Below are 21,051 nucleotides of genomic sequence, written 5' to 3'. Positions count from 1 at the left end.
TTACCTCTGCAACATATTCGTCTGACATGGACACAAAAAACTTTGGAGCCATTGCTCTTGCACTGGCTCGATCACGCTTGTCAAACCACACACAAACACAACAAAAACGCTAGTAAGCATTCACCACACTTTTTCTTCCCCAAGACAAACCCAAAACCTGCACAGCACGTACATACCTACAAAAGCTACTTCTACTCCAGTACGCTGTCAAAAGATTGCACAAACCTCCGTGGGGATAGCGTGTGTGCCAGCATGCATGCACGCACGCACGCGCACTTGCTCGGGAAATAAACTTTTTTTTCCATTGTGATGTGAAGTGGGGATTGTATGAGGAGCGGAGAGCGGAGATATAACAGTCCCACCCTGGTACCCTCCCAATAGGATCTATAATGCGCTGAAAAAAGGGTGAAGAAGAAGCTAGAGTTCCCGCGTTTGAGCTGATGGATCACGTGTGGGGCAGTTTTCTTTTACCAAAATTTTGATTTTTGAATTTTAGTAAAACTGCGTTTTGAAAATGCTATCTCGAGCAAAGGAAAACCGGATTTCGGGCTGATGAGCTGATGGATCACGTATGGGGCAGTTTTCAAAATTTGATTTTTGAATTTTAGTAAAACTGGGTTTTGAAAATGCAAAGGAATAATGTATTGCGCTTCGGGGAAGGAGTTCGGGCAACAATCCCTGGCCGTGTGATAAACACAGCTATGAATCCGTTTGTGGAAGACAACTAAAAAAGAGACAAATAAAATAACAGGACACATAACGGTAATCTAGTCACATGGATACATAAAAGCCCAGTGTCGATAGCATGGATACGACACTTTCGAACTCATTTTTGACAAACATCTTTTCCTATGATCTCACCCACAGCTATCCCAACAGCAGCTCCATCGACTAGCTACCCAACAACCACTGCTCCAACATTGAGCCGCATGACTGCTCAACGCACCACTCCAACAGTGAGCCACGTGACTGCTCCACCCAGCACTCCTCCAACAGGCACAACTCCAACAGTGAGCCGCGTGACTGCTCCGCGGAGCACTGCTTCAAGAGGCACAACCTCAACAGTGAGCCTCGTGACTGCTCCACGAAGCACTGCTTCAACAGGCACAACTCCAACAGTGAACCGCGTGACTGCTCCACGGAGCACTGCTCCAACAGGCACAACTTCAATAGTGAGCCGTGTGACTGCTCCACGGAGCAGTGTTCCAACAACAAGCACTAATTCAAGAGGCACAACCTCAACAGTGAGCCTCGTGACTGCTCCACGAAGCACTGCTTCAACAGGCACAACTCCAGCAGTGAGCCGTGTGACTGCTCCACGGAGTACTGCTCCAACAGGCACTGGTAACATAGTTGCTGCTCACACGGCGCATGCTCCAGCAACTACAGTCGCAGCAAGTGCCTCCAAGGCAGTCTCCAGGAATACAATTTCACTTGCCTCCAGCCCAGTGAACAGTTTGGCAAGCACTGCAACAACAAGGCCTCCAATACCTGACAGTAATGAATCCATGAAAGCCTCACCGAATTCCACACAGGTACTGTCTGCCATGACTACTGCAGAAATGTCAACCACCTCAACCATCACAGTACACCACAGCAATTATAAAATGGACACTCCAGCACCTGAGAGTTCAACTTCAGCTGCACCTACAACAGACGTAGAAGGTAAGAACCAGCAACCCAACTATGGGCTGATCATTTCTATAGGCATGTGCTGCGCACTAGTTGGACTGGGCTGTTCAAGAAATCCCTATCCCCCTCCCCCCCCCCCCCCCCTTACACCCACCGTGGGGAAGGTGACGACTACACCAGTAGGGGTAGAGATCAGACCAACAGACAGACCAACAGAGACTTTCTCTCAAGTAATCCCTTGGAAAGTTATGTGTTTCTGCATGCTACACAGTTCAATACAAAGTAATACTGCTCCTACACTGATGCATATGTCGGCAATCTTGCTTATAAGCTGTTTTCCTAGTCCATGTTACGGCAATTCTACTCTCAAATGTTCAATGTTGTTTGTGTATGTACGGGGAGAGGGGGGGGGGGTGAAGGTGTGCGAAATGGATGGGTGAGGATGTGTGTGTGTGTGTGTGTGTGCTTGCACATGTGTGTGTGTGTGCACGTGTGTGTGTGTACACATGTGTGTGCGTGCCCATGTGCGCGCACGTGTGTGTGTTTTTGTGTGTGTGTGTGTGCGTGCGTGCGTGCGTGCGTCCGTGCGTGCGTGCGTGCGTGCGTGTGTGTGGGGGGGTCAGTCCAATACCTTCATCTTTCTCTGATTACGTTTGAATCTCCTTCCCCTCTCCCGGGGAGAACCACATAACCAGGCCATACTCAGATGTTGAGCAAAGCCGAGCTCTGAGACGTTGAGCATCAACACATTGCTCAGCGATCGTCACGGGCCTGGCACAACAGCTTCTTGTTCCTCCAACGTAAAGAAAAAAGAATGGGTGTCCGAACTCCAAATGAAGTCCAACACTCGGCTGCAGAAACTCCAGAACCGTGCTGCCCGGGCAGTGTTTGGAAAACCGCGCAGCCTTGCTCTCTCCCTCTCTCTTTCACTCTCTCTCTCTCTCTCTCTCATGCAAAACATTGGCTGCATCGCAGGCTGGAGCTGTGTCAGCAGCCTCTGCATCACCACCACACGAGACTCCAATGACTTTAGAGGCAAGTACACCAACCATCAATCCCGCACGAATCCACTCCCTGTCATAATGAGTCTTTACTTCATGTCCTGAATCAACGGGAAATGGACAAGGTAGAAGTCCGGCAGTCCCTACTGCTACCGTCAGCCAAAAACACTAAGGCATGGCACACAATAAACGCTCAGTTGAAGATCCATCTCACTCAACATTTCCCAACCTCATACCTCAAAAACACTAACATCGACGAGACTCTGGACAAACTAGAGAACTTCATTCACTGGTTTTTTGACCAGAAACCACCACCACCTCCACCAAAACACAAGAATGCAAATAAAAACCGTGCAGTGGAAAAACTCCGGGCCCACAGGCGTGATTTAAAGCGCCAATTTCGTAAGATCAAAAACCCGGACGAAGTACCTGCAGCACTCAGAAATGGGTATTTTTCAATTAGAAAACAAATCAAGCGTCTTTTGAAACAACAAAAGATGTACGACGATCGATCCCGGAACAAGAGGGACCAGGATGCCTTTCTCAAGGACCCATATGCCTTCGGAAAGAAATTGTTTCAACCAACCAACCATGTCAAACCCATTTTCTCTGACACTACCTGCTTTGAGTACTTCCAACATACATATGCAGACCAGGATCGTGCCACTTCGTACGAATCCTGCCCCAGTGCAGGGAAGCCCCGGGATTGCACCCACCCAGTCGATGAGGGACCCCTACATGGACTGAATTTCAGAATGTTTTGAAGAAGTGTCTCAACACCTCTGCACCGGGTCCTGACAAGATACCTTACATAGTTTGGAAGCTTTGTCCCTCCCTTCAATCCATTCTTTTCACCATCTTTGGGCGGGGTTGGGAGAGCAAGATCATTCCAAGGCAGTGGCAGGTAGCGTGTATCACACTCCTGGCCAAGGGGGCGGTGTCTGATGATCCTTCGAAATTCCGACCGATCGCTCTAGCAAACACGTCCGGGAAAATCTTTTTCACCTTAGTTGCAAAACGCCTCTTGAAACATATGCTAGGCAATAAGTTCTTCGATGGTGACAACCAAAAAGGATTTATACCTGCAAAGGCTGGGTGCTTAGAGCCTACATCACTTTGTTATGAGGCGATGCGTGGTGCAAAGACGGCAAAACGCCAAACTTGCATTGCGTGGATAGATTTGAAGAATGCATTTGGTTCAGTGCGCCACAATCTGATACAGTATGCTCTAACCCACTAAAGCCTTCCTTTGCAATTCAGGAAATTAATTTTGTCCTACTACGACAGTCTTTGCGCTTTCGTCGTACAACCACACACTCCCACCTTTAATTACAACATTGGTGTTTTCCAGGGGTGCCCCTGGTCCCCGGTCCTTTTGAATATTTGTTTCCAGCTTCTGCTGGACTCACTTGCAGCCCCTGAATTAAGTTGCCTCTCCTATGATTTTAAATCTGCCCCTTTGCAAGTGTCCCAAACAGCTTTTGCTGATGACTTAGGCCTCTATAGCAAATCTAGTGCAGGTTTTCAAAAACTCATTGCGGTCACGTAGGACTTTCTCTCGTGGACCCAACGTATGCAGGCGGCGCCGCACAAATGCAAAAGCAGTGCAGCAAAGCTTGTAGATGGCGGGTACAAACCTTACGATCCCTGCCTGATGATGTCAGGGAGGAAGATCGCTTTCATTGACACCGAAGAGTTCAAGTTCCTGGGGCGAAGGCTGCATGCTGATTGCTCTGAGCAGACCTAGCGGGAAGACATCCGTCAACTCACTGTATCTCTCATGCAAAAAGTAGATGGCTCTTGGCTTCAAGACCACCACAAGCTATGGCTTTACCACCATCTTGTAGTGCCCAATCTTTTTGGTCTTTCCAGGTTCTTGAACTCACACAAGGTTTTGTACGTGAACTGTGCTTTATGTGTTTACCATTTCTGAAGAAATGGTCAGGCCTACCTCGATGCGCAAACTCTGCCATTCTTTTTATTGGCAGTCGCAAATGCTTTGGCTTACGCCTCCACTACCTTCCTACGGTGTGGAAATGTGCCAGTCCATCAAATGGCACATTCTTCGATCGAGTGGGGATGCGCGCATGAGGGCGCTGTACACTCTGCGTCGGAGTAAGGATGCGAAGCTGACAAAGCGGTATGCGGCGACAATAGAGCTGGAGTGTGCAGAGGCATCAGTAGGTTCAGGGACTCTCCGTCCACCGTCATCTTCAAGTCATCGTGCAGGGTTGGGTGCTCGTGCTCCGAAGCAGCATTCCAAACCCCCGAGGAAGGATCTCCTTCAAACATTTGAGGAGATCAACGCGCAGGAGCAGATTTTGAGGCTGAAGACTCTTCAGGTGCAAGGCAAGTGGTTGGATTGGACATCGGTGATGTGGCAGGACCTCTCGTGGTTATCCCTTTTGTACGGTGGTACAAAAAAATGTGGAAAAATGCGGGAAACAACACATGAGGGGAATGCAGTACCAGAACAAACATGTGATAAAGTTGTCAGTCCGGTTGCAGCTTGAACAGCCGTAGCACCTTGATGTGCTTCTTTTGTCGACACAGTTCTGGCCTCAAACTGCGAATGTACAGCGCCTCCAGTGTGAATCGGTGCGCGCTGTTCCGGGCTGGTGTGATGACACTGAAGCTGCTGTTGCGTTCCTGCGGGATGCATTCAGGTTGCGCCTGCAAATGCTTTGTGATGGCGCTATCACTTGTTGCCACACGTTTGTCAGGCGGCTTCTTGTGCAGCTTGTCTGGGATATGCTGCTTGATCCTTTCCACTGTTGATCCTTTTTCCACTGCTCCATACATTATTATGGTAGTGTAGTGTGAACTTGAGGCGCGTAAGAATATTCTTGCTGATTCTCTACCCCCAGTATAAGTTATGGCTTCGTTTTCGTTCTTGCTCATTCCCATGTACCTACTGATGAAAATGGGTGAAAAGCTTTTAGTAATATAAAACTGACAACCTTGTTGTTGTGTGTATATAAATTTTGTTTGCCTACCTCTCTATTTAAATATATATATGAGGCATCGGCAGCAAGAACCGGGGTCCTGGCGATTTTTCAAATTGCCAATATTTGCGAAAAACCGAACCGATGTCGTTTTTTAGTCACCGCGATCAAAGCGGAAAGACTTCTTGCGATATCGCTTTGAAAGTGCTTTCCTCTTGGTGGCTTCACTATAATTTGTTGTCATTGCAGTTGTAGTTTATCCGCCAAGCACTTGGGACATCCAGGTAGGCGTTTTCAGCCACCATGGAGGGGTTTGCGCTCTGGGTAGCGTCTGCAAATCATGCGCTGAAAAAAGATCGGAACAAATAATTGCTTGGCGGAACGATCCCGTCACGAATTTTTGATGGAGCACGAGCTACTGAAACATTTGGTAGCTGGATCTCCAGAGATACTCCGCTGCCTGTGATAGTCCCCCACAAGAAGAATCAGGTGAAAGTGAAGAGGTTTCGCTCAGATGACAAGCCATCAGCGGAGGCAGCGCAGGCGACGAGTTTGAGAGCTCCGTGACACGAAGTGGCGACGCGGACAGCAGCGCTGAGAGTGACGAACGAGATTCAGTACTCCGTGGCGACTATTCGCAGCTGGATAAGTTGGTGAGATACAGAGACAGCCCTGAATGAACTAAACCTTACTTGATACAAGATATTTTGTGAATAAAATTGTAGCAAGTATACATGCACGCTTGCGGTGCGCATGAAATTTGTCACAGTATGATACATGTATCTACGAGCTGCTGTGCGTAGGAGAGCAAGACATGCTTGGTGGATGTATCTGGCTTGGCCCAGCATGCATATCTAGTCTTGTACTAAGTTGCAGATTCTTCCCAGCTATGTAAAACGTCAGTTGCTTGGCTTCTTTCTGTCTGACAAGTCTGCATACAACACCAGACCTGCACAGGACAGGGATTTAGTTTTCAAGTAACATTGCAGCAAGTGCAGGCAACAATGTTACTATAATATCAACTAGAGTACGCTGTGCTTCCCTGAAGACCTATACATATTCTTAATTGTTCTCAGTCCCTCCATTAGAGCTAGCTTTAACTGCGTTCCATTTCGCCATTTTTGCTCACCATTTTTGTTGACTGTCACCCATCATTTCGGGCGTTCTTTTTACCATCTTGGAAGGTGCCCAGAGCTCCAAAATTTGGCCCATAGATCACTCATTTAGTGGACAGTTCAAAGCCATCAAAAACTTAATTTCGCCAAATATCACCTAACCCTGGTTTTTGCTGCCCATGCCTCATATATATAGCAGACTCAGCGGAGGACGTTCAGATTGGTTGTAACTCTGAGTTTCATGCCGCTAGGCAATCATCAGACAACTGATACTCGGGTCTACCAAACAGTATGCTTATAAACATAGAGCCACAAGCATAAACAAATTTAGCGCTAAATCTGGTGTGAGGTATGGGGAAAAAGCTGGCGCGGGCCAAGGCGCGACAGGGGAAGTGCCAGGATGGTGGCGGGCAACAGGCAGGTGTGAGCATGAAAGCGCGGAAAGAGGCGATGGGGAGGCAGTGTACAGCAGATGGGTGGAGGTGCCAGGAGGGTGGCGGGCAATGGGCCAGTGAGATCGCTACAAGTAGGGAGTCGTTTGGTGACGGGCAGGCGTGAGCAGAGTGGCATCGCCGACTACAGGCCAAGGGATTTTGTTATTAATAATAATGGGTGCTCAGGCAAAGTGCAGTACAGTACTTGGTCAGTTCATTTGATAGGTGTGAAATTTGCGAGGCAGAACTTATTCTCGTGCCTGCATTTCGAGACCATCTCAGACCGCTTGTTGAGTAGGAGCTTCTTGGGTGTAGTCAGGATGTGGAATTTTTCCGCGGTACAAAGATTGCATTTTTTTGACTCACATCTGTATGATCGGCTCTTCTCCCGCACCTTCCATGTAATGGTCAACGGCTTTCCCTCGCTCTTCAGCTCCCATATGTGTTTTGCGAGCTCAGTGCTGTTTTTGTATTTTTCATGACGCATGGAGGTCAGGTGGTTGGCGTGACGGGCTTTGAAAGGTGTCTCTGATAGGCCGATGTAAATCTTGCTGGTAGATTCTGCAGTGGCCTCATACACAATCTCCTTCGTCTGGCACTCTCCGCGCAGCGGGCAGGATTCCTTGATTCTACAGTTGCATGCCTTGGTTTGTTCTGGCTCTCGGAGGTTGCTCTTGTTGTGGCTGCTGATGACCGCTCCCATGTTGGGCATGCAACTGTAGCTCACTTTCAGAGTGTTACGGTTGAAAATCTTCCCGAGCTTGGATGTTTTCGGGAAGTGCCTGGAGACAAGGCTCAGGAACCTACCAGCGACGTTTGTGCCAACGTTTTTGGAGTAGGGAGGGTTGAACCATATGATCTTCCGGCTGTGGTTCTTCCTGCCCATGTGCTCATGTGCCTCGGGCTGAAAGCTCAGCACTTCGGTGTATCCACTGGCCTTTAATGCGGTCTGGTACACGGGGGCTGCATGGTTGAATGCCTCCGCGTCGCTCGATATAGCGGAAAGGCGCTTGTTGACAGCAGCAGGGATGTTGTTGGTGATCCCAGGCGGGTGGTTGGACTGCTTGCTGACGTAGAGCGGGTTGTCATTTGGTTTTCGAAAGGGTTGAAATTTCCCGGTGTCCAGGTTCATGGTGACATCCAGGAAATCCACCACCTTCAAGTTCGCTTCGATGGTAATTTTGAGGTCGAAGCGCTTGAAGATTTCCGTCAACTTTTTTCTGAGGCGGTCTGCAGCCTGTGGGCTGGTGTCCTTGAGGGCGGCCAGTCCATCGTCTCTGTAGAGGCCGATAGCGGATCTATCGACGAGGCTTGAGAGCTGGTTGAGAAGAAAGGCTCCCACAAGTTCGCACGTCTCGGCGCCATCGTAACTTCCCATTGTTACGTCGAACATGTCGCCCTTGTCCTTCATCCAGGGGCGGCCATTGTGGAATAGGAGCGATTTCCGGGCGTGAAAGATGATGTCCATTTCACGCGGCTCGATCGTGGTGAATTGCTCCACGAACGATAAGGCCTGACGGAGGAGCTGCTCACCAATTGACGGGTAGAATTCTACCACGTCAAAGCATAGGAACGTGTGGCGCTGTTTGTCGGCTATCTCCTTGAAACACTCGATCACCGACATGGTGCTCCTCCATAGGTTCACGGCCGTTTGGCGACGCACAGCAGCCACGATCTTCTCCAGTATAGCCTTGCTCACCACACCCACCTCCGATTTGGCTGGGTTAATGAGTCTGCAGGGCAGCGCTCTAGCGAAGTTGTTTTTGTGGTCTTTCAGTGTTATAAATGCTTCCGACTTAGCCAGTACATCCATCCTGTTTTGAAGATCTAGATCCTCTGCGATCTCCTTCGCCTCGCTGTTGACTTCATCGTAAGCATTCTCAGGCGCGATCTTGTAGTTTTTGGTGATGTTCTCCTTTTTCAGCTTGCTGTATTGCTCTTTTGGTACTTGGTACAAATTCCGGGTTTTATCGGCTTTCACGATGATGTCTTTAGAGTTTTTGATCGTTTTGGTGTCTTTTCTCATAGTGTCTTGGAGGCTGTCTGATACTTGGCGGAAGCTGACCGTTTCAGCCACGCCAATGAGGTCCTCTTCGAAGGCCTTCAGTTCATCGACTTGCGGAGGACACGTCCTGCTTCTGAAGCCGAAGCGTTCTGGTTGCTCCTCTTCGCGTTCCTCACCATTGAGGTAGAAGAAGGCAGCCCACCTCATACGCTTGATGACTTGCTCAATCCTGTCAATCAGACATTTCCGGTACTGCTTGGGTGACGGTAGAGGGGTGTTCTTCAGGGAATATCCAAGTTGCATTGGCCTTGAAGCGTCCATAGCTAGCTTGCAGTGTAGGGGTAGAGTGCTCGACTGGGTAAAGCCAGGAGCGTAGACGAATCCGTTGATCCCCGAGCTGCAGAGAGTGCTCAATGTCAGAGACAGAGCTTAGTACATAGCAGACTCAGCGGAGGACGTTCAGGTTGGTTGTAACTCTAAGTTTCATGCCGCTAGGCAATCATCAGACAACTGATACTCGGGTCTACCCAACAGTATGCTTATAAACATAGAGCCACAAGCATAAACAGATTTAAGTTCCGCCTCGCAAATTTCACACCTATCAAATGAACTGACCAAGTACTGTACTGCACTTTGCCTGAGCACCCATTATTAGTGTTGAAACGAGCGTATCTATAACAAACGAGCGATCAGTTCCACTAACGAGCGAGCTATCGAGCGAGCTAACGAGTTTCATTGATGTGGCAAATATGATTTTTTGAATAATTTTTTTTCTATTAAAGTTCGATTTTTTCAGCTGGTTCAAATTATCACCGCCGGCATTTGGGGTTGCAGCTGCTTCACTTCGGACTGCTGTTTGCTGTCGAGATGTCTTTTTAGCGCCGTCGTCGAGTAGCCTTTGTAAGAATAGACCGTTTTTTGCAAAGATTGCAAGTCTTCGCTGCATCGCGGGAGATAACTTCTAAACGACTGAGCGTAACTTTCACTTGAATGGAGAGGTGACCAAAGCATATCCTGCGACAGGTCAGCAGATGCGGAACAAGACATCACTAGAGTCCACCAAAGCTGCAACGACAACTGAAACAACTCAAGTGTCGTGCAGGCATACAGTCACTGTAACTGCGAGTGATTTTCACTTTGCGCCGGACTGGACTCTCGATCGACCAGGGAGTCGTAAAATATTTTACGACTCTCCGGTCGACATGTACTGCCATGTGTACGGAGTACGGTGTACGGTGTTCGTTAGTGCAAACGAGCTGGCCGCACAAACGAGCCGAGTTTCTGGCGAGCGAGCTAACGAGTATCCGGTGAGATCGTTTCAACACTACCCATTATTATTAATAACAAAATCCCTTGGCCTGTAGTCGGCGATGCCACTCTGCTCACGCCTGCCCGTCACCAAACGACTCCCTACTTGTAGCGATCTCACTGGCCCATTGCCCGCCACCCTCCTGGCACCTCCACCCATCTGCTGTACACTGCCTCCCCATCGCCTCTTTCCGCGCTTTCATGCTCACACCTGCCTGTTGCCCGCCACCATCCTGGCGCTTCCCCCGTCGCACCTTGGCCCGCGCCAGCTTTTTCCCCATACCTCACACCAGATTTAGCGCTAAATTTGTTTATGCTTGTGGCTCTATGTTTATAAGCATACTGTTGGGCAGACCCGAGTATCAGTTGTCTGATGATTGCCTAGCGGCATGAAACTCAGAGTTACAACCAACCTGAACGTCCTCCGCTGAGTCTGCTATGTACTAAGCTCTGTCTCTGACATTGAGCACTCTCTGCAGCTCGGGGATCAACGGATTCGTAAATATATATATATATACATATATATATTTAAATAGAGATGTAGGCGAACAAAATTTATATACACACAACAACAAGGTTGTCAATTGCATAATACTAAAAGCTTTTCACCCATTTTCATCAGTAGTTACATGGGAATGAGCAAGAACGAAAACGAAGCCAGAATTTATACTGGGGGTAGAGAATCAGCAAGAATATTCTTACGCGCCTCAAGTTCCTTGATAAAGGCGCGTTCGATTCTCCATGGCTTCTTGGCCTTGACTCTCTGCACCCGCTTCTTGATCGAGCGGGGCGCAACGCCGCACGTAAGGCAGTTCCGTAAAAAGTCTGCATTCTCACGACTACGGATGATCCGGCCTTTGCACTTTAAAACATAATTCAGGTCCTGAATTAGTCGGTGGTCCAGTCGCCGTTTTAAATATTTAAATAGAGATGTAGGCGAACAAAATTTATATACACACAACAACAAGGTTGTCAATTTCATAATACTAAAAGCTTTTCACCCATTTTCATCAGTAGTTACATGGGAATGAGCAAGAACGAAAACGAAGCCAGAATTTATACTGGGGGTAGAGAATCAGCAAGAATATTCTTACGCGCCTCAAGTTCCTTGATAAAGGCGCGTTCGATTCTCCATGGCTTCTTGGCCTTGACTCTCTGCACCCGCTTCTTGATCGAGCGGGGCACAACGCCGCACGTAAGGCAGTCCCGTAAAAAGTCTGCATTCTCACGACTACGGATGATCCGGCCTTTGCACTTTAAAACATAATTCAGGTCCTGAATTAGTCGGTGGTCCAGTCGCCGTTTTAAATATTTAAATAGAGATGTAGGCGAACAAAATTTATATACACACAACAACAAGGTTGTCAATTTCATAATACTAAAAGCTTTTCACCCATTTTCATCAGTAGTTACATGGGAATGAGCAAGAACGAAAACGAAGCCAGAATTTATACTGGGGGTAGAGAATCAGCAAGAATATTCTTACGCGCCTCAAGTTCCTTGATAAAGGCGCGTTCGATTCTCCATGGCTTCTTGGCCTTGACTCTCTGCACCCGCTTCTTGATCGAGCGGGGCGCAACGCCGCACGTAAGGCAGTTCCGTAAAAAGTCTGCATTCTCACGACTACGGATGATCCGGCCTTTGCACTTTAAAACATAATTCAGGTCCTGAATTAGTCGGTGGTCCAGTCGCCGTTTTAAATATTTAAATAGAGATGTAGGCGAACAAAATTTATATACACACAACAACAAGGTTGTCAATTTCATAATACTAAAAGCTTTTCACCCATTTTCATCAGTAGTTACATGGGAATGAGCAAGAACGAAAACGAAGCCAGAATTTATACTGGGGGTAGAGAATCAGCAAGAATATTCTTACGCACCTCAAGTTCCTTGATAAAGGCGCGTTCGATTCTCCATGGCTTCTTGGCCTTGACTCTCTGCACCCGCTTCTTGATCGAGCGGGGCGCAACGCCGCACGTAAGGCAGTTCCGTAAAAAGTCTGCATTCTCACGACTACGGATGATCCGGCCTTTGCACTTTAAAACATAATTCAGGTCCTGAATTAGTCGGTGGTCCAGTCGCCGTTTTAAATATTTAAATAGAGATGTAGGCGAACAAAATTTATATACACACAACAACAAGGTTGTCAATTTCATAATACTAAAAGCTTTTCACCCATTTTCATCAGTAGTTACATGGGAATGAGCAAGAACGAAAACGAAGCCAGAATTTATACTGGGGGTAGAGAATCAGCAAGAATATTCTTACGCGCCTCAAGTTCCTTGATAAAGGCGCGTTCGATTCTCCATGGCTTCTTGGCCTTGACTCTCTGCACCCGCTTCTTGATCGAGCGGGGCGCAACGCCGCACGTAAGGCAGTTCCGTAAAAAGTCTGCATTCTCACGACTACGGATGATCCGGCCTTTGCACTTTAAAACATAATTCAGGTCCTGAATTAGTCGGTGGTCCAGTCGCCGTTTTAAATATTTAAATAGAGATGTAGGCGAACAAAATTTATATACAAGGAACTTGAGGCGCGTAAGAATATTCTTGCTGATTCTCTACCCCCAGTATAAATTCTGGCTTCGTTTTCGTTCTTGCTCATTCCCATGTAACTACTGATGAAAATGGGTGAAAAGCTTTTAGTATTATGAAATTGACAACCTTGTTGTTGTGTGTATATATATATATATATATATATATATATATACTTAGTAAGACTATGCCTGTAGCTGTTCGCCTGATGATTGCACACAGTGCAGTAGCGAAATATTACGAGTGATCCATTGTTTGTTGACATATATATATATATATATATATATATATACTCAATCTGCGGACAGAACTGTTTCGTCCTTTGTGGACTCGTCAGCGCAGCACAGAGGAAATGGGGCCGAACCTGATAGCAATGGAAATAAAAATTTCCAATCAGGCCCGAACGTACCTTGCCAGAGTGCTCAAACTGACAAGTCAGTGAGCTCTGCATAACGCAAACAGCAAAGGCACTACCCCACGCAAGAGTGCTCAACTGCTACAAGAGCAGGAGCGAAATACTCAATCTGCGGACAGAACTGTTTCGTCCTTTGTGGACTCGTCAGCGCAGCACAGAGGAAATGGGGCCGAACCTGATAGCAATGGAAATAAAAATTTCCAATCAGGCCCGAACGTACCTTGCCAGAGTGCTCAAACTGACAAGTCAGTGAGCTCTGCATAACGCAAACAGCAAAGGCACTACCCCACGCAAGAGTGCTCAACTGCTACAAGAGCAGGAGCGAAATACTCAATCTGCGGACAGAACTGTTTCGTCCTTTGTGGACTCGTCAGCGCAGCACAGAGGAAATGGGGCCGAACCTGATAGCAATGGAAATAAAAATTTCCAATCAGGCCCGAACGTACCTTGCCAGAGTGCTCAAACTGACAAGTCAGTGAGCTCTGCATAACGCAAACAGCAAAGGCACTACCCCACGCAAGAGTGCTCAACTGCTACAAGAGCAGGAGCGAAATACTCAATCTGCGGACAGAACTGTTTCGTCCTTTGTGGACTCGTCAGCGCAGCACAGAGGAAATGGGGCCGAACCTGATAGCAATGGAAATAAAAATTTCCAATCAGGCCCGAACGTACCGTGCCAGAGTGCTCAAACTGACAAGTCAGTGAGCTCTGCATAACGCAAACAGCAAAGGCACTACCCCACGCAAGAGTGCTCAACTGCTACAAGAGCAGGAGCGAAATACTCAATCTGCGGACAGAACTGTTTCGTCCTTTGTGGACTTTATATATATATGTAGGACTCAGTATAGAGTCCATGCACTATATGATGTCCAGCACCCTATATAGAGTCCATTGGTCCAAAATCCACTATACAGAGTCCAGGAGTCCACTCAGTTTTGATCAGCTTCATCCTGCCGCGCAATCCCCTATAAGGAGTACACTTTTTCTACAAGTCCCCTATTCACGGTCCAGGGGTCCAGTTTATCCAGTCACGCTGTCCTGTGTGTTGTGCCCGAAACTGAAGAGAACAAACACCTTTTCAGTTTTGCTTGCCTCGTGGCAGCGCATTCCTTTCTTCACTTCAGCCATGGCTGCCAGTTCTGCTGTGCAGTTGCTGACAGTAATCTGTCTCGAGGTAACCAAGCAGGATAAGGAGACGTTCAAAATCAAATCTGGAAAGCGTCTTGTGGTTCTCTGAAGACGTTTCATCAGTGCGCGGGATGAAAGCAGAAATTGCAGAACGAGAAAAGTTCAGCACAGTTCAAATCTGACGAGTCAGGTACACTGACACTCTCTTTCGTTCGACGCCACAAGGATCCCCTGTTTGGCTGGCCATTGCTGCCAGTAAGGCGTTTGAACAGTTTCATCAGAGCGAGGGATGAAAGCAGAAAGCGGAGAACGAGAAAAGTTCAGCACAGTTCCAATCTGACGAGTCAGATACACTGACACTCTCTTTCGTTCGACGCCACAAGGATACCCTGTTTGACTGGACAAGAGCTGCCTGTACCACTGTGTCAAAAGGCTGTCCAACTACATGGCAGGACGATGTCTGAGGTAAGGAAGCTTTTACTCGTTTCGATTGGTCTGCTGTTCTGTCGTTATGCTTGAATTTTTTTTCCATTTTCAAGGATCGTATCGCGTTTGTTTGATGTTGCTTGAATGAATGCCCTAAAAGTAATCAACCACTTCGTAATAGTCCTCAAGGACTGCAAGGACTTTGCATCAATCGTATACGATCGTCTAGCTATCATCAATTATTATTTTATTTCATGAGAAATGTATTTTTATCCCTGTGATAATTATGTGAACTCCACGACACTCTTCCTCTACTAGGCTCTAGTATGATGTCAAATACAATGGGATCCACAAACGCAGTGCCAGTGTACTAGTAGTAGTAGGAGGATTTCTCGTATGTCGATGACAAGAAAAAGCTTCTCAAGCTAATACATGTACCGTAAAGTACCGCCAGAGCGCCCCACCATCTCGTCCTTTCGTGGCCGCCTTGTGGAGGTGGATTCCTGTCTGTAGGTCATACGACACGGACCTTGTACAAACATTGCACATTGTGCAGTCAATCCGTACCCAGTTTACCTTCGAGCTCCACATAAAAGCATACCAAGTTAGTGTGACCTTAGTACACGCGCGCACGAAGGTTCTCACATCGTACAAACTTAGTAGCATTCTGCCATACGATTTTCTTCCCTTGGCTGTAAAATCAAGGTGGGGCGCTCTCGCGAGACGGGGCGCTCTGGCGGTACTTTACGGTACTCGTATTCCATGAAGTAACCGTTTTGATGTCACAAACATGACATTGTGTCAGTGAAACTGCCTCGTGACAACAAATCATTGCATTTCCATCTTGGGGAAGACTGACTGACGGCAACGCTGTACAGATTGTTCAAATCATCTCATTTAAATTTAGTTGCAGTGAAGTGAAACACTGTGTACACTACATGTATGGTGGTGTGTCTGTGCATCTTGAGTGTGCACAAACGATCTTACTGTAAGACATGTTATTATAACGAGTCGCAAATTTAACGATTGTCCAAAATTCATAGGTTAACGAGAAGATAATTATGTTAACGATCTTGCAGTATTCTGCCATATCCACGCACAGCATAATATGAATCAGTACGGCCTCAACGGATCTTGAAGAAATGTCAGCCGTTAAAACGTTAGATTTGCTTCCTCGTAATATTATACATGTCTTACATTATTCCTCGTATTACTAATAGATTATTGTCCCCACTGTCACCTGTTCACAGGTCTTTGAGTGGATGGATTTTCATTGAGCATTACATTCGTTGAGAACTTGGTAGTTGTGTGCTTCCATGCATCATTACGGTAATACGCGTATCCTTGTGCTATCTATTTGTTGCAGGTGTGCTGATCTTCAGAAGATTGCGGAACTGAGTGCTGCTGAACATTTGCATGGCCATGAGCAATGGTGAAGCTTGCTATTGCACTCTCAGCATGTCCTAGTATTATGCTGACTACTGCACTATGTTACTCTCTTACGCTACTACACGTATGTAAACGTGCGCGCATCCGCCCATGTATGCATTCGTTTCGTATAATTATTTGTTATCCCTCTTGACTTTACGTGTAAATGGGTGGACGTTTGCATGGCTGTTGGAGTTGCGTGTGTATTGTGTCTCTACTCTTTTCTTGCTGTTTTCCTGGCGTTGTATAAGTTTGTGTGTGTGTGTGTGTGTGTGTGTGTTTGTGTGCGTGCGTGCGCGTGCACAATAATTTGAAAACAAATAATTAATCCTTGGCTCTCCATTATTCTCTTTCGATTCTTGGTTTTTTTCTAGGTATTTTCTTGGCGTTGTGTGGGTATGTGCATGTGTGTGTGTGTGCGTGCACAATAATTTGGCAACACTACATGATTGAGATATTGTAATTTGCAGTGTCTGCGAAAAGACCACTTGATTTGAGGATGGTGTTTGTAGGGTTTTTCATGTAATGAAGTGGCTGCAGTGGCGCCTCAATACTTTTTTATTTTTAGAAGTGAATGATGTAAAGGATTAAAGGGAGAGGCCGTTTTCTGGTTAATATTCACTGCTTACAGCAGATCCTTTGTCTAATTTCGAACTCTGGATAGGGGATGCCTAATTCGCTGGACTTTATACAGGGAGTGTTGTCCACATAAAGACTCCTTATAGTTGATTTCAAAGTTTGGACTCCATACAGTTGATTTTGGACCAATGGACTCTATATAGGGGTGAAGCCAATTGGCTGGACTCTATACAGGGAGTGATGTCCATCTAAACTTTGAGCTCACAGTTGATTCCAAGTTTGGACTCTGTACAGTGGATTTTGGACCAATGGACTCTATATAGGGGTTGGACATCATATAGGGGCTGGACGCTCTACTGAGTCCAACATATATATATCTTATTATTTCTTTTCTATCATTTCCCCTGAACACCTTGAAGGGAGATCGCTTGCTGGAGAGTTGAACCTGGGTTCTTAATCCACTATTTCCAGTTTGCAAGGCTGGGTGATGTTGTGAGCAGGCTTTCATTTCAACTTATCTTATTATTTCTGCTTTTCATCTCATTACAAAAAAAAACTTCGCATTTATCTCCATCTGCGCATAAAATCTAGACTGACAACCTGCTTCTTAAATCATGCACCTGCTTTCAGGCGCAAAAACCATGTTGTAGATATCTCAGTCCTCGATTTTTAGACTTACCTATCTATCTATCTATCTATCTATCTTTCTTTCTTTCTTTCTTTCTCTCTGCTCTCGCCCTCTCGCTCGCTCCATCGGCTTTTTTTAGTGTTATTATTGTAAAAATTATAGAAAGGAAACATGGGATGGATGCCATGATACGTGCCAATCAATCTTTTTTCTTTTCGTTGTCCTGGCTCTGTTCTGATATGTTTCTTGTGTCCACAGTCAAAGGAGCTTCCAATACTGGTGCTATCGTTGGGGGAATTTTCGGAGGCTTAGTAGGTATTTTGGTAGTCGCCTCACTTTTTCTATTCAAACATTCAAGCAGGAACCAGATTTTCAGTGTGAACCAAAAATATCCTGAGGTAGTGGTGCAGCAGTCAAATTGTACCATTATGGAGGATTTCAGTGGAAGTGACAATATTGATAAACGCGGGAGCACTGCAGCATTGCTTACCGGTATTGATCCATCCAAGGTGGCTACCATGGAAACAGGCTGTGAGAGCACGACCAAAGAGGTCTAGTATGGCCACACGTCTCTGTGGCTGTGGAAAAGGACATTGATTAGCTGTACACTGGTTGTACACTGGTACACTGCCAAAACTCTCCCCGAGCTGAAGATAGTCACTATGACCCAGTATGATGTGAGCACACCACAATGCCAGTGTTTGAGAAGGAAGTAACAGTTGATTGATACAATTATCATGATGGTGCATCAACATCATTGCTATCTCTGCAGCTCGCACAGCCTGATGAAAATCAATAGGGTAGTTCTTGGTGGTTTCCAACCATTATCTGCTAAGTCAATATTTCAATGTTTCTTTCTAGATGTTTCAGTGTTTTCTTTTTCATGCATTCATTTGAAGGTTTGGATGTCTCTTTCTCCTCTCAATTTATCAGTGCCTGCGTGTGCGATCTATCCTGAGACTTCTGGTCGGATGGTTTTCTGTGGCAACTCCATGCGCCTTATCTGTTTAGCAATGCTCTCATCCCATCAGCTCTATTCAGCATGGCTCATACTGCAGCTGGACTGCATCACAGTATTACCGAAGGTTTGAATTTCCAGTGCCAGAATTTGCGATCTATTCTGTGTCTTCTGGCTCCATTCAGTATTGGTCTTCGTATCCATCCCTGGAGAGAGAGAAAGGGAGAGAGATAGAGAGAGAAGAGAGAGCGAGAGAGAGAGAGAGAGAGAGAGAGAGAGAGAGAGAGAGAGAGAGAGAGAGAGAGAGAGAGAGAGAGAGAGAGAGAGAGAGAGAGAGAGAGAGAGAGAGAGAGAGAGAGAGAGAGAGAGAGAGAGAGAGAGAGAGAGAGAGAGAGAGAGAGAGAGAGAGAGAGAGAGAGAGAGAGAGAGAGAGAGAGAGAGAGAGAGAGAGAGAGAGAGAGAGAGAGAGAGAAAGAAAGAGAGAGAGAGAGAGAGAGAGAGAGAGAGAGAGAGAGAGTAAGTTACATTTATAAAGACAGGTAAGTCTAACAAATGAGGACTGAGACCTCTACAACAGGGTTTTTACGCCTGAAAGCAGGTGCATGATTTAACAAGCAGGTTGTCAGTCTAGATTTTATGCGCAGATGGAGAAAAAGCGCAGAATTTTTGTAATGAGATGAAAAGCAGAAATAATAAGAAATAATAAGAAAAGATGAAATGAAAGCCTGCTCACAACCCCGCCCAGCCTTGCGAACTGGGTATGGTGGATTAAGAACCCGGTTCAACGCTCGAGCAAGCGCTCTCCACTCAAGGTGTTCACAGCAACTGATAGGAACTCATATGGGGAAATTATAGAAAAGAAATAATAAGATAAAGAGAATAAATTTCAACGCACCTCAATAAACGGAGCCCCACATACAGTACCTCAGAAAAGTGGATCTTCCGACCAGTGTTTTTGTTGACGCCGCAACCAGATGATGTAGCTGCTTCGCAGAGACGTCTTACTGCACAAATTACAAATAAATTTTATTCTTCGATTAGAAAATCCAAGCGCTTTCAGAGCCCTCCGAAGAGAGTCCGGGATGAAACCACGCACACCTACCTCAACCGAAAAAGAAACGACCTGCCACCCGTTTGCTCGGCATTGATCGGCCAGATCCGCATACCGCCTGTCCTTCCGCGAGTTACTGACACTGAATCTGTCTTCAGCACAAACTGTCAACTCCATCCAGAATACAATCCTACGACTCGTAGAGTACAGAACTATATCTGGTCTTAGGGTGGTAAGTGCAACACAGCTAGGGAAAGAAATCTTTGCACTAACTGAGTCGACAAGAAGTTTCCAGTCTGAGGCCGCTGACAGGAGATCAGTCGTAACCAACTTTCGTCTGGGCTGAACGCGAACTGGCTTCTCTCCCGCCTTGCAAAACGAGATGAAGTCCAGCTCATTTGAATTTTCGGTTTGTACGGTGTTTGCAGCAGTGCGGATTCGAATCTCCTCACGCATGTTCCTGACGATGACCCCGAGTACGTTGTCGTGCCTCCAGGTGTAACGTCCCTGGTCCAGCGCTACGCGACAAGCGCCAAGCACGTGGCGCGTAGTACAGGCCCAGGTACGGCACAAACTACAGTACGGATCCACTACGATGTTTCCCCAACGGCGTAGGTTCGTCGGAGAAGGTAGCACGTCGAGGGTTGATGCGAGAAGAAATTTCAAATCCTTACCAGTACCACCGTACAAAAGGGATTTCCACGAGAGGTCCTGCCACATCACCGATGTCCACTCCAACCACTTGCCTTGCACCTGAAGAGTCTTCAGCCTCAAAATCTGCTCCTGCGCGTTGATCTCCTCAAATGTTTGAAGGAGATCCTTCCTCGGGGGGGTTGGAATGCTGCTTCGGAGCACGAGCACCCAACCCTGCACGATGACTTGAAGATGACGGTGGACGGAGAGTCCCTGAACCTACTGATGCCTCTGCACACTCCAGCTCTATTGTCGCCGCATATCGCTTTGTCAGCTTCGCATCCTTACTCCGACGCAGAGTGTACAGCGCCCTCATGCGCGCGTCCCCACTCGATCGAAGAATGTGCCATTTGATGGACTGGCACTTTTTCCACACCGTAGGAAGGTAGTGGAGGCGTAAGCCAAAGCGTTTGCGACTGCCAATAAAAAGAATGGCAGAGTTTGCGCATCGAGGTAGGCCTGACCATTTCTTCAGAAATGGTAAACACATAAAGTGCAGTTCACGTACAAAACCTTGTGTGAGTTCAAGAACCTGGAAAGACCAAGAAAGCTTGGGCACCACAAGATGGTGGTAAAGCCATAGCTTGTGGTGGTCTTGAAGCCAAGAGCCATCTACTTTTTGCATGAGAGATACAGTGAGTTGACGGATGTCTTCCCGCTGGGTCTGCTCAGAGCAATCAGCATGCAGCCTTCGCCCCAGGAACTTGAACTCTGCAGTGTCAATGAAAGCGATCTTCCTCCCTGACATTGTCAGGCAGGGATCGTAAGG

The 21,051-nt window shown here is 46.8% G+C and overlaps 1 protein-coding gene across 2 annotated transcripts in view; it reads left to right on the top strand.

The window, feature by feature from the left end:
• LOC135819232 (sushi, von Willebrand factor type A, EGF and pentraxin domain-containing protein 1-like) overlaps positions 1 to 18,605 on the top strand; it is a 104,299-nt gene extending 85,694 nt beyond the window's left edge. For both annotated transcript variants that reach the window (XM_065332400.1, XM_065332399.1), the window contains 2 exons: positions 868 to 1,665; positions 17,839 to 18,605. In XM_065332400.1, coding sequence (XP_065188472.1) covers positions 868 to 1,665; positions 17,839 to 18,137 — 1,097 coding nt within the window. In that variant the 3' untranslated portion in view covers positions 18,138 to 18,605. The remainder of the gene's footprint in view (positions 1 to 867; positions 1,666 to 17,838) is intronic.
• The last annotated feature ends 2,446 nt before the right edge of the window (positions 18,606 to 21,051 follow it).

Source organism: Sycon ciliatum, chromosome 6, assembly GCF_964019385.1.
Source record: "Sycon ciliatum chromosome 6, ocSycCili1.1, whole genome shotgun sequence".
NCBI lineage: Eukaryota > Metazoa > Porifera > Calcarea > Leucosolenida > Sycettidae > Sycon > Sycon ciliatum.
This window is presented reverse-complemented; position numbering and strand designations above follow the sequence as displayed.